The following is a 13,994-nucleotide window of genomic DNA, read 5'->3' on the forward strand; positions in this document are numbered from 1 at the left end:
CCGCCCCCGCCCCCGCCGGGAAAGAGAAGCGAAGACAAGAGTATATGCCATGTTATCCCCTCGCGTCGTCAGGCCGCAGCCCCACGACGGCGCGGCCTCCGCCGGCTCCTCCTCGTCGCGGCGCCACATGGTGGACCGCGTGTCCGAGTGGGAGCTCGGCCTCCCCTCGCCCGCCGAGCTGACGCCCGTCTCGCAGCCGCTCATCCCGCCGGCCCTCGCCGCGGCCTTCGGGATCGGCCCCGCGGACGCGCTCGCCTCCCCCGCCGACGCCGCCGGCTTCCTCCACGACTCGCCCACCTCCCACCTGGCCCCCAGGTTCGACGAGTACGACGAGGAGGACGAGGAGGAGGGCGAGGGCGAGGACGAGGAGGCCGCCGCCCCCGGGGGCCGGAGGGGCGGCGGGAAGAAGGCGCGGATGGTGTGGACGCCGGAGCTGCACCACCGGTTCGTCGAGGCCGTCGAGCACCTCGGCGAGAAGGGCGCCGTGCCCAAGGCCATCGTGCGCCTCATGAACGTCGACGGCCTCACGCGGGAGAACGTCGCCAGCCACCTCCAGAAGTACCGCCTCTACCTCAAGCGCTCCAGCCCCGGCGCCGCCGCGCCCTCCCCGCCGCCGCCGCCCTTCTTTCCCCGCTTCGACGTCCAGCGACCGCATCAGGGCTCCGCCAACCGGGGCGGCTACTGCGCGTATCCGTACGTTTCCTACCAGAAGCTGGGATGCGATTAAGCGCAGTAAGCTCGATCAATGCTATTTCCCCGCGGGTTCCCCGCACTGGAAATCGTTTTGAATTTTGTCTTCCATAGAAAACAAATGGCAAACACGAACAGTGTATGAGATTCAGACTTTTGAATCCACCCTGTCGTTTGAAAAACGGAGTCTCCTATACATGTACTGCCATCGAAAGACCCTGGCGGCAAACATTTGAGGCACAGGTACAATCCATTTTCATACACCAACTGAACCCAGAACCTAAAGCTGCCAGGCTAAGTTTGCAATTTCTTTACTAGATTATTGTATAGAGTAGCATGTTTTTGCTTCGTTCTTTGGTTGTTTATAAATCAAAAGCTTGTATGTCCGACAGACGTGTGATTCGTTGTTGCTATAATCAAAAGGTTATGTGTGTACATGGCGAAATTTTGTGCCTATTTTCAGTAATGCGGTTGGGAGATACTGGAAGGAACTTGAAGACCACACCAGCTTCTCTTCAGTTCACCGAGGCAACTTCAGCTGCCTAGTTAGTTCCAATAACTAGTTCTGAATGGCTGTTGGAGTTTTCTGCATTCATCTTTGCTGGAGTCGATTTGGATTGGGTACTTGCAGTTGCGACCTTTGCACCAATTTGATCTCGAGATCGATTTATTGTTTTGATGAGGAACTGATGCTTTTTTACGATGTCAATTTTTGTGCAGGCAAAATCGATTTCTCCTTACAAACATACATGTACTGTCACATACTAATTAACAAGCATACAATACAAGGATGTACCATGTCGATTCTGTGGTTTGGAGTTTATGACTAAATCTGAATCTAGTACTGTCTTCCAGATTCATGGAGGTAGCCAGGGCAGAACGTCCGACCTTCCTTCTTATCTTTTGTTCTCGAAGTTCAGTTACTACTAAACTTTTGTCCCGATGTTTTTTTTGGAGCAAAAGAGGGTTTCCCCTCCGATTTCTATTAAAGAAACCACCACAACCAACATATTCGAGTACAACATCAAGCTACAATAACTGCCAGTTTTAGCGACATCTAAGGATTGAACAATGATCAGAACCGGGGAAACTACTGAAGAAACTAGAGGGAGCCATGAAAGTCTAAGCTATTAGTACAATTCAAAAGCAGCATCTAGCACTTTCGCACAATAACCCCAAAAGTGCGTCTTCACTCTTGCAGTCGCAACACTCCGAAGCGCCATCCCTGAGCCGCCTTGTAGATTTCACTTGCTACTTGCTCGATGAGCTGATACGAACACGGATGATGCTACTAATATGGTTGTTCACGATACTTTGTCGCATGTCAATGGAGTAAAGATGAAGGATATTTGTGTTCCAAACTATTTCCAGTCCAGTGAAGATGATGAAGAGGTGCAAGCATTGGTCGATGTTATGTGCATGCATGCTAATGTATTGCACAAGATGGGCGTAAGCCAAGAAAATAAACATTCACTGGCTCAGGACCAGATCAGAATTGTTTCAGGATTTTACATGCATGCAACCATGCAAGAAATAAAGGTAAACAAACGTGCAATGGAAACCGGCCTAGGATGCTATTCCGTTTGTGTTCTAGGAGGCGAGATCCATTCAGTGCATGCAACCAAGAACTATGGATATTTAATTGGGGATATTATAGAAGTTAAAGGAGGGATTAAGGAACGATTCATGCTTTTGTTTCTACCACGCAAGGAGTACCAGGCAATTACAAACATGATGCGCAACGTGTGGAGTTTTCTATGCTTAAAAGAAGTAGGCTGGGGGCCACCGAAACAAGTCAAGAGAGATAGCGCACCATAATTAAAGGTTAGGAATAGTTATTAGATATAAAATCCAATCTGAGATGTAAAAGGATTGGACTCTTTTATTTTAAGGTTTATTTTCCTTTTTGAAGTTGTGTGCGTGCGTGAGGGGCCTTAGGCCAGGATCCAGTCAGGTTATTATAAATAGTCATGGTGCATACAATGTAGGGGAGGTTATTTTTATATGAAATAGGCACTATGTGTTTTTCAGGGTAGACACCCGTATCAAGTTTTGGAGGGATCTTTAGAAAACCTCTGTGTTGCGATTTCTTTTTATGAAAATTGTTTTGCGCGTGAGTACCTTCGTCGAGATTGGTTTTCTCGTGCTGGGCCGCAAGGTTCAAATCCTCTACTTCGTGTACATCGCGTGTGCGGGCGAGAGGTTGCTTCTATTGGTGGCGGAGTGTCGTGAAAGATCGGACCGCAACAACGGATCGGATCTCGCCACGAGGTTCGGTCTACATCATGAGCCTTGCCCTCAGCATCAGTATTTTTTCCTCTGGTTTCTTTTTCTGCAAAACAGCCCATTTAGAAATCCAACCATACATCATTTTCACTATACCCATTGGGCCGGTTATCTTTTTCCTGTCAAAAATAATGTCATTCCTACATTTTCAAATAGCCTAGAGTAAGGCAGAGCTACCAACTAGGATCAGCCTCTTGTTATTTGTTTGAAGTTTACTAAGCCAGTTTCCCAAACAATCATTTAAATCCTTGGGGATTTGTTTTAAATCAAAAGCACACCCCACCAAATTCCAGATCAATCTAGAAGAAGGAAATGTAAAGTAAGCAAGACACAGAGCTGAGGGAAATGATGCATCTTTAATCATGAAAATAAACCCCTTGTTCTTTGAACTATTCTGGGGATCACTCGAAGTGTCTCCCATGGACATTTTGTACTGAAGTCTTAAGAAAGAAAGAGTTAATGTTAAACTTTATGGCCCATTTATCTCAATATGGATCTGTAATGTATTCTTTTTTAAGAGGCTGGACACCCTCGGTATCTGAATCGATGGACGCACACAACCCTCAGTTACTTATTGCAGAGTTTACAAGTATCCAAATAGGCAAATAGTATAAGTTTGATAAAAAAGCCACAAGTGCAAACCAAGGAACAAATTACATCCAACTACTATGTTCAATTGGTTAGAGCAAAGCCTAGGCAAGGCAGAAGCTGCGGGTTCGAGGCGGCGCAGAAATTCCTTGAAGGAAGGGGATACCTGCAACCAGTGCCTAAATAAAGGCATATGTCGAAATATTCCATTACTAATAGATTCAATAAAGGAAGGTCCGGAGCAAACAAGAAATATGAAGCTCCATGCATCACATATCCTATTATTAGGCTACCACCTAAATCAGTTGAATAGGCTCCGAATGATCATCTCCAATTGATTGCATGCAGAGACCATGTATGCACGGTCCTCCTCTCGATGAAGAAAGAACTATGGATCTAACAATTGTCTATGTAATGACCTGTAAAAAATTGGCAACTTCCGTTTAAAACAATCGTCGTGACAATTCCAAACAGCTCAAAGTAAAACACAAACTCTCACAAAGATCCAAGCCTTAATATTAGGGTGCACCCTGCCAACTAATTACCGAACAAATTTGTAATACCCGCGGGGGTGGTAGGTTGAAAGCAATATGAATAGAGCGCCACAATATCTTAGCAAATGCGCAATGTAGGAACAAATATTGAATAAATTCCTTATTTGCACAAAAACATCATTTTGTGCAATCTTGCCATCTGTGCTTTTTGAGGTTGTCTACGGTTACGACACTTCCCCATTGAAGTGCCACAAGAGGATATTATCATCAAAGGGATTTCAAGTTTAAAATAAATTTGTGGTTGTATAGGTCTGGCCATCATTGATGAGATAGAAATACATTGATTTAACAGTAAAAATGGCCCGAGGCATTTAGTTTTCCATCGATAAGTGTCTGATTCATGTGTTAGATTGATCATCATCAATCTATCAACCGAAGGCAACCACCACGCCCACTTCACACTGGTGAGTACCTGGCGGAAAGCAATATTTAGAGGGACTTGTCATAGAACAGAAGCAACGAGAACTCCTTTCCGTTGAATAATGTTGTAGAGATGATGACACTGCAAGGCCAGGGGCGCATCCCCTAACCAAATGTTCTCGTAGGATCTAGTTGTTTGCACATCTCTTGGGTCAAAAACACATCTATGAAGAAACTGCTCTTGACTCATCAATCATTTTGAAAAGGGTTAATTGGCCGGCTTGGCAGTTATTTGTGATAGGTTGTGGAGTGAAGATACTTGCTTCTAAGTAGCGCTTCCAAACCCCATCCCCCATAAGTAGCTTGTACAATCATTTGCCGAGAAAGCACTTATTCTTGATCTCAAGATCTTCCACCCGAGGTCACCTTGATCCTTAGGTTTGCAAATAACATCTCACCTAGTTAAACGGCAATATGTTTGTGTTCATTAGATTGCCAAAACAATCTGGATCCTTAATAGTCTAGTCTCTTCCATACCCATTTGGTTATCTCAAATGAAGACAACATGAACATAGGTATGGTAGTGAGGAGCACGTTGATTTGAACATGATGTGCCCCAAAATGCATGAGCTTCTCCATCCAAACTGTCGAGCTTGTTTTCAAAATGGTCAGGAATACACTTCCATTCCTTACTTAGGAGTTTATGAAAGTGCATCATAACACCAAGGGTACCGAAAGGGAAGAGCTCCAGATTCGCAGCCGAACAACAACTTTTAGTGATTCTCCTCTGCTCTGTCCTTTCCAAAACAAAAAGTTCACTCTTATTGAAGTTTATTTAAAGGCCAGATAACAGCTTACTATAGAGCGGTGATCCCACCATCTGCAAGGTGCGGAATTTTTCTACCCACTCGACCAACTTCCTTAGCCCTCCCAATGAGTAATGCCATCCTATCTACAAAAATGTTGAAGAAGATGGGTGAAAAGGGTCACCTTGTTGCAACCCCTTACTAGTGAAAAGAATTACCAATGCCATCGTTATGATGCCCACGCTACCATCTCGGAAGAAGGTGTCAATCCATTGACACTACTTTGTCATGAAAGAATTCATGGAGATAGCATGTTGGAGAAAAGGCCACTTGACCTTGTCATACCCTCAAAAGTCCACCTTGAAGATTGTTCATCAAGTTTCTTCAAATGCAACTCATTAATGGTCTCATGTAGGAAAACAAACCCCTCTAAGATATGCCGTCCTAGCATGAAAGCTAACTGAGTCGGTCAGACCACTTTGTCTGTTGTTGCTATAACACAATTAATGGCAACCTTGGTGAAAATCTTAAAGAAAACATTTTGGAGGAAATTGGACGATACTATTGTATTCTGACTACATCCTATTTCCTAGGTAATAGGGTGATCATATAAAAATATAACTTGAACAGGGGTAAAGTCCCACTGGACAGCTCCACAAATAGTGGTGTCAGGTCCCTTTTTATTATCCCCCCTGAAAATGTTGGTAGAACTCCACATAGAACTCATCTGGTCATGACGCTTGTTGAGAAATTTTACACCTACTTTTATCTTGTTAAACAAACTGGATATTTTGAGGTATTTTTATGTTTATCCCTCCAACTTGCCCTCTAATCACTAACAAATGCAAAGGTGTGCAAATATCTTTGTTTATTTCATTCCTTGTAGATATGGACGTTTAAGGTGAAAATCAACTCATATGTGGGATGTACTCGAGAAGAAGATCATTTCCATATAATTTGCCGCGCACCCAAGGAAACAAAAGAGAAGATGATGCAGGGTACAAGCGTGACCCGCTCGTACCAGTGATCGTATTGCCTCGCGCCACCTCCGTGACATTTTCCTAAAGAAACTTCAAAGGGTATAAGCCTAAATCACATCCGAGGAGCCCTGAAATCTTATTCCGTCATCTGATCTATATAAACGAGAAGGAAGACGATGTCGAGAGAAACAAATCACCCATCCATCGAAGCACCCACACAACCGTCATTAACCTCGCCTCACATCTCATTTCCATAGCCATAGCCACCATCACTATTAGTTCAATTACTAGTAATCGAGATACCATCATGATCAACGACATTGTAAGACTATCGAGCATTACTCCTATAAAGGATGTTGGAGCCACCACACGTGAGAGTGCTATCTGCATCATCTGTTTCGTGTAGGCCTCGTGCGGCCGGCTCCCTAGGGCTCTCTGGGTCATCCTATTTGCGCGTCTGCATCGCGCCCAGACGACTTCCGTCAAGGGTCAGTGACAGGTGGGCCATGGTCGGGGCCACCGCCATGTGTTATTTTTTGTCGCGCCTACGTACGCCCACTCGCGTGCTGCCCCGCGAGACGGGCCAACCGGGTCCACCTGGTCGACCTCGCCCGGAACTATAACAGGTGCATACGCCTTGTAGGTAGGATCCAAACACATACATATTCATGAAACAAAAATAGTTCACATTTGAAGCCATATCAGTCGGACCCTAGTGACAAGTGAAGTAAGGTCATAGCAACACCAATCTCAAAACATAATGGCACTAGCCATCAAACCCTAACAAATTTGATAATTATTATATGATGGATCTCAACCAATTTCCATCCATCCCATGTGCCTATAGAGAATTACTCATACGTAGATGAAGGAAGCAGGATGGTGATGATGAAGAAGAAGTTGGTGGTGTCAGAGACGAAAAATCCCACTCTTTAGAGGCCAGATCAGCCTCAAGAGAGCCCCCGGGAGAAGATTAGAGATGGCGGAGACTTTGCCTGGAAAAATTAGGCAAAATTATGTTTTGCATTTGAAGGTCATGAGTGGTTGTATGGGCAAAGAGGCAACACATGGGCTACTTGGCCCGGCCAAGGGGCGGCCCCTGGCGTGTCTCTGTGGTTCTTTTTCCTTGTTGTTTGAGGGTATTTTCGAGGATGTTTTCTACATAAAAACAACACCAATGAAAATGAAAACAACACGATTTCAGTTATTTTATTCAAATTGTGCAAGTTAGCGAGAAAAACATAACAAAATTATTTACAAACGTACTATCTATTGGATTATGGATGGGCTTAGGCCCATATAAGACACTAATTCCTGGTTAATCTTGAGGCCCATGTATGAGATGGCAGGTGGTGAGAAGTTTAGTCCCACCTTGCTAGTTGAGGAGAGTTGAGACCCCTTTATAAGGGCTGCTCTACCACTTGCCATTGGGAGCTTGGGAAGAGGAGTGGTACACGCGCGCTCCTCCTCTTTCGCCACCCGCCTTGCCATGGGAATGAGCCGAGCCGAAGCTTATTTTTGCCGCTCAGGAACGAATTAATTAATTAGGGATTAATTAACGAGTTGCTAACATGTGGGCCACTGTCCAAGACATTGATGGGCTGACTTGCGTTGCCGGGATTCGTCGACTCCCTTGCCGGGGGTGCGACCCTTGCCGGGACCCGCGCTGCCAGGATTCGTCGACTCCCTTGCCGGGAGTGCGACCCTTGCCGGGAACAATGACTCCCTTGCCGGGAGTGGGTCGACTCGGTCGTGGGCCTCGGCAAGGCCCACGACTTTCTCCCTTACGGACTATATAAGAAGGCTCTGGCCAGTGAAGTAACCTAGTTCGGTTCACTCACTCCCTCTCGCGTGACCTAGCCGTCATCTACTTTTCCTCACTCTATGCTGCCTTAGGCGATCCCATCCCGACGACCGCGTGCACGGCTGGTCGGGAGAGCAGGTACCTCCGGAACCTTGTCGTTCGAGATCCTGCCCGGGAGAACGACAATAAGGTTTTTGGGGAGCGTCTCGACGCGACTGCTCCCGATCCGTCCTCAACTCCGTTCGCCTCTGCTTTCACTACTTCCTCTGCATCGATACCATGGCCAACGCCGCCGCCGCTAAGAAGAAGGCCACGGACGACGCCAAGGCTGCTGCCGCCGCCACCGCGTTGGCCTGGCCAACCGGAGGGTATGATCTGTTCATCCCTCGTTTACTCGTACTTATGCTAGCCGTATATGTGCGGCTCATAAAAGGTTCGATTCTATGTTCTATACGTGCTAGTATGCTTAGGCATCGCTGTGAGATGCATACCTTTTATGCCATGCTTATTGTTTACTCGTGGATAAGTCTAATCGGAAAAGTGCTAATATTTCCAACAATCCAAAAACCTTATTTTAGGCACTTTTCGATTCAAGGCTTTGCTGCTACTCTGAAACTGGAAAAGTTTATCGGGACACATTTTAAGCGTTGGCAGACTAGGACCACCTTGTGGCTCATAGCGATGAACGTGTTCTGGGTTGGTGGTGTGTCCATCACAGAAACGATTGCTCCTGAACAGGAGAAGGCGTTTAGGAAGGCAACCACAATATTTCTGGGAGCAGTTCTGAGTGTGATTGGAGATAAGTTGGTTGACGCCTACATTCATATGGGGGTTGCCAAAAACTTGTGGGATGCACTCGAAGTCAAATTCGGCGCAACTGATGCTGGCAGTGAGCTGTATGCCATGGAGCAGTTCCATGATTACAGGATGGTTGATAACCGTTCTGTATTGGACCAGGCTCATGAGATACACTGCATTGCTAAGGAGGTAGAGCTCCTAAAGTGTGAGTTACCAGACAAGTTTGTCGTGGGTTGCATTATTGCAAAACTCCCTCCTAGTTGGAGGAACTTTGCTACTTCTCTCAAGCACTTGAGACGTGAATTCTCTATTGAGGATGTCATTGGTCATCTCAGTGTTGAGCAGAACTCGAGAGCAAATGACTCACATGTGAAAGGGGCAGCGGGTTCTTCTAGCGCCAATGTGGTGCAGAAGAACTTCCACAAGTTCAAGGGAAAGAACTCTGTCCAGCAGAATACTACCTTTAAGAAGAATGGTAAGAAGAAAGACAAAAAGAGAGATGGCTGCTTTACTTGTGGTTCAGATGAACATTGGGTAAACAAGTGCCCAAACAAGTACAAGAAGCCAACACAGGACTCCAAGTCTGTGAATGTCACTCTAAGTAACAATGATGCGACATCTGGGTATGGTAATCTGTTTACTATACTTCTAGTTTGTCAGTCCACCGATTGGTGGGTTGACACTGGGGCTAATATTCATGTGTGTGCTGACGTGTCTTTGTTTTCTTCCTACCAGGTCGTATGAGATTGTTCCGTCCTGATGGGGAATGACTCGCATGCTTCTGTTCATGGTGTTGGCATGGTAGATCTGAAGTTTACTTCGGGAAAGATCGTGCAACTGAAGAACGTGTAGCATGTCCCCGCCATAAAGAAGAATCTCGTTAGTGGCTCCCTTCTATGTAAAGAAGGGTTTAAGTTAGTATTTGAGTCTAACAAAGCAGCCGTATCTCGGTATGGACTATTTGTTGGAAAAGGATATGATTGTGGTGGTTTGTTCCGCCTTTCCCTGGAGGTTTCTGTAATAAAGTCGTGAACCAAATTCATTCTAATGTGAACGAATCTGAGGTTTGGCATTCACGTCTTTGTCACATAAATTTCGGTTGTATGACGTGACTAGCTAAGATGGATTTAATCCCGAGTTTCACTTTAGCCAAAGGCTCTGAGTGCCATGCATGTGTGCAAGCTAAGCAACCTCGTAAGCCTCACAAGCCTGCGAAGGAGAGACACCTGGCACCTCTAGAGCTCATACATTCAGATCTCTATGGGATGAATGGTGTGTTGACTAAAGGTGGAAAGAAATACTTCATGACTCTGATTGATGATTCCACTAGATTCTGCTATGTGTATTTGTTAAATACTAAGGATGAGGCTCTACACTACTTTAAAGACTATAAGGCTGAAGTTGAGAACCAACTTGAGAAGAAAATAAAACGAGTCCGGTCTGATCGTGGTGGAGAGTACTTTTCTAATGAGTTTGATTTATTCTATGCGGAACATGGTATTATTCACGAGAGGACACCTTCCTACTCACCCCAGTCAAATGGGGTTGCCGAACGGAAAAACTGTACTCTAACTGATTTGGTTAACGCCATGTTAGATACATCGGGTTTATCCAAGGCATGGTAGGGGGAGGCTGTATTGACATCTTGTCATGTCCTGAATAAAGTTCCCACAAAGGATAATGCGACTACTCCCTATGAGCAATGGGAAAAAAAGAACTACACTCTCTTACTTGCGCTCTTGGGGCTGTTTGACGAAAGTCAACGTGCCGATAATCAAAAAGCGCAAGTTGGGACCAAAGATCGTGGACTGTGTTTTTCTTGGCTATGCCAAGCATAGCGTTGGCTATAGATTTCTAGTGGTGAAATCTGAGGTACCTGACCAGAAGGTCGGTACAATCATAGAGTCTAGGGATGCTACATTCTTTGAGGATATTTTCCCCATGAGAGATATGCAAAGCAATTCTAGACTGGAATCTGATGAGACTCCTGAACCTGCTATTTCGATGGAATATTATGAACATAAAAGTGATAAGAGTTCCACGGAGGATGACGAGGAAGCTCCTGTTAGGAGCAAGAGACAGAGGACTGCAAAATCCTTTGGTGATGATTTCCTCGCGTATCTCGTGGATGATGATACTCCCAGCTCCATTTCAGAAGCTTATGCATCTCCGGATGCTGACTACTGGAAGGATGCGGTCCGTAGTGAGATGGATTCCATCTTGGCTAACGGGACATGGGAGATCACTGATCGTCCTTATGATTGTAGACCATCCTAGGTGTTCAAAAGAAGCTTAGGCCCGATGGTACTGTTGAGAAGTACAAGGCTAGGCTTGTGGCCAAGGGTTATACCCAGAAAGAAGAAGAGGATTTCTTTGACACTTATTCACCAGTGGCTAGACTGACAACCATTCGAGTATTACTCGCTTTGGCTGCCTCGCATGGTCTTCTCGTTTATCAGATGGACGTTAAGACGGCTTTCCTTAACGGAGAGCTAGACGAGGAAATTTACATGCAACAGCCGGATGGCTTTGTAGTAAATGGCCAGGAAAGAAAGGTGTGTAAGCTAGTGAAATCTTTGTATGGCCTGAAACAAGCGCCTAAGCAATGGCATGAGAAGTTCAACACTACTCTAACATCTGCTGGCTTTGTTGTGAACGAAGCTGACAAATGTGTATACTATCGCTATGGTGGGGGCGAAGGAGTTATACTGTATCTGTATATCGATGACATACTGATATTGGGGACCTACCTCAAGGTCATTGAGGAGGTCAAGTCTTTTCTATCTCACAACTTTGAGATGAAGGACCTGGGTGTGGCTGATGTTATCCTGAACATCAAGCTACTGAGAAATTGTGAGGGTGAAATTACACTTTTGCAATCCCACTACGCTGAGAAGATTTTGAGCCTCTTTGAATATTCGGACTGCAAACCTTCTGCAACACCATATGATCCTAGCGTGCGTATTCAAAAGTTCGAAGACACGACTGTAAATCAATTGAGATATTCTCAAGTTGTTGGTTCACTGATGTACCTAGCATGTGCTACTCGTCCTGACATCTCATTTTCTGTGTGCAAACTGAGCCGGTTTGTTTCCAATCCGGGAGATGTGCATTGGCATGCTGTTGAGCGAGTGATGAGTTATTTGCAAGGTACTGCGAACTATGGAATTCACTATTCTGGGTACACGACAGTACTTGAGGGATATAGTGATTCGAATTGGATATCTGATGCTGATGAGATGAAAGCCACAAGTGGACATGTCTTCACACTTGGTGGTGGTGATGTTTCCTGGAAGTCTTACAAGCAGACGATCTTAACCAGATCGACTATGGAAGCAGAACTCACAACATTAGACACATCATGCGTCGAAGCAGAATGGCTTCGAGAGCTTTTGATGGATTTGCCGGTGGTTGATAAACCAGTGCCGGATGTCCTTATGAACTGTGACAATCAAACAGTGATTGCCAAGGCTAAGAGTTCAAAGGACAACATGAAATCCACAAAGCACATAAGAAGAAGATTGAAATCTGTCAAAAAATCAAGAAACTCCGGAGTAATAGCGTTGGATTATATCCAGACGGCTAAGAATCTGGCAGACCCTTTTACGAAAGGGCTATCGCGGATTGTGATAGAAAATGCATCGAGGGAGATGGGTATGAGACCCACGTAAGTTGCCATGGGGGTAACCCAACCTATGTGATCGGAGATCCCGTGAATTAGGACTTGGGAAAACAATCCAGTGGTGAACTGAGGAGAGTATCCTTAATAAACCCACTCCATTGGAGATGCAGTAATACTCTCAATTCTGTAAGGCAGGCTGACTTTTGTCTTAATGTGTTCCAAAGCTTATGTAAGCAAGATGCTAACCTACAGAGCATTCTTTGGAGGAACACACCTATGTGAGCCCGACTGCTGGTCACAGTCTATGAGATTGGGTAATCTCTAGTAAGCTCATGAGAAGGTACGAAGTATGACTAATAAGCTTCACCCGTGGGGTTTAGCCTACGACAACCATGTTGGGGAACGTTGCAGAAAACAAAAATTTTCCTACTCGTTTCACCAAGATCATCTAGGAGTTCATCTAGCAACGAGTGATCAGATGCATCTACATACCTTTGTAGATCGCGCACGGAAGCGTTCAAAAGAACGGTGATGATGTAGTCGTACTCGACGTGATCCAAATCACCGATGACCAGCGCCGAACGGACGGCACCTCCGCGTTCAACACACGTACGGAACAGCCACGTCTCCTCTTCTTGATCCAGCAAGGGAGGGAGGAGAGGTTGAGGGAGATGGCACCAGCAGCAGCACGACGGCGTGGTGTTGATGGAGCTGCAGTACTCCGGCAGAGCTTCGCTAAGCACTATGGAGGTGGAGGAGGTGTTGAGGAGGGAGAAGGAGGCAACCAAAGGCCAGTGCGTTCAGGTATGAAGTCCCTCCTCTCCCCCACTATATATAGGGGTGCCAAGGGGATGGTGGTGCGCAGCCTAGGAGATCCAATCTCCTATGGCCGGCGGCCAAGGGGAGGTTTCCCTCCCCCCCAAGGCACCTAGGAGGTGCCTTACCCTCCTAGGACTCTTGTCCCCTTAAACCCTAGGCGCATGGGCCTATGTGGGGCTGGTGCCCTTGGCCCATTAGGCCAAGGCGCACCCCCTTACAGCCCATGTGGCCCCCCGGGGCAGGTGGACCCACCCGGTGGACCCCCGGGACCCTTCCGGTGGTCCCGGTACAATACCGATAACCCCGAAACTTGTCCCGATGCCCGAAACAGGACTTCCCATATATAAATCTTTACCTCCGGACCATTCCGGAACTCCTCGTGACGTCCGGGATCTCATCCGGGACTCCGAACAACATTCGGGTTACTGCATATACATATCCCTACAACCCTAGCGTAACCGAACCTTAAGTGTGTAGACCCTACGGGTTCGGGAGACAAGCAGACATGACCGAGACGACTCTTCGGTCAATAACCAACAGCGGGATCTGGATACCCATGTTGGCTCCCACATGCTCCACGATGATCTCATCGGATGAACCACGATGTCGAGGATTCAATCAACCCCGTACGCTATTCCCTTTGTCTATCGATATGTTACTTGCCCGAGATTCGATCGTCGGTATCCC

The 13,994-nt window shown here is 46.1% G+C and overlaps 1 protein-coding gene across 1 annotated transcript; it reads left to right on the top strand.

Moving 5' to 3' along the window:
* LOC123062573 (transcription factor PCL1) lies at window positions 1–2,657 on the top strand. Its single transcript, XM_044486154.1, has 3 exons — window positions 1–933; window positions 1,154–1,311; window positions 1,411–2,657. Exon 1 carries the CDS (start codon window positions 50–52, stop codon window positions 725–727), a length of 678 nt encoding a protein of 225 aa, XP_044342089.1. The 5' UTR covers window positions 1–49; the 3' UTR covers window positions 728–933; window positions 1,154–1,311; window positions 1,411–2,657.
* The last annotated feature ends 11,337 nt before the right edge of the window (window positions 2,658–13,994 follow it).

The sequence above is a fragment of the Triticum aestivum genome, chromosome 3A (assembly GCF_018294505.1).
Source record: "Triticum aestivum cultivar Chinese Spring chromosome 3A, IWGSC CS RefSeq v2.1, whole genome shotgun sequence".
NCBI classification, from domain to species: domain Eukaryota; kingdom Viridiplantae; phylum Streptophyta; class Magnoliopsida; order Poales; family Poaceae; genus Triticum; species Triticum aestivum.

Excerpts from the sequence above, each read along its gene's own strand:
- LOC123062573 (XM_044486154.1), top strand. The coding sequence starts at position 50 with ATGTTATCCCCTCGCGTCGTCAGGCCGCAGCCCCACGACGGCGCGGCC.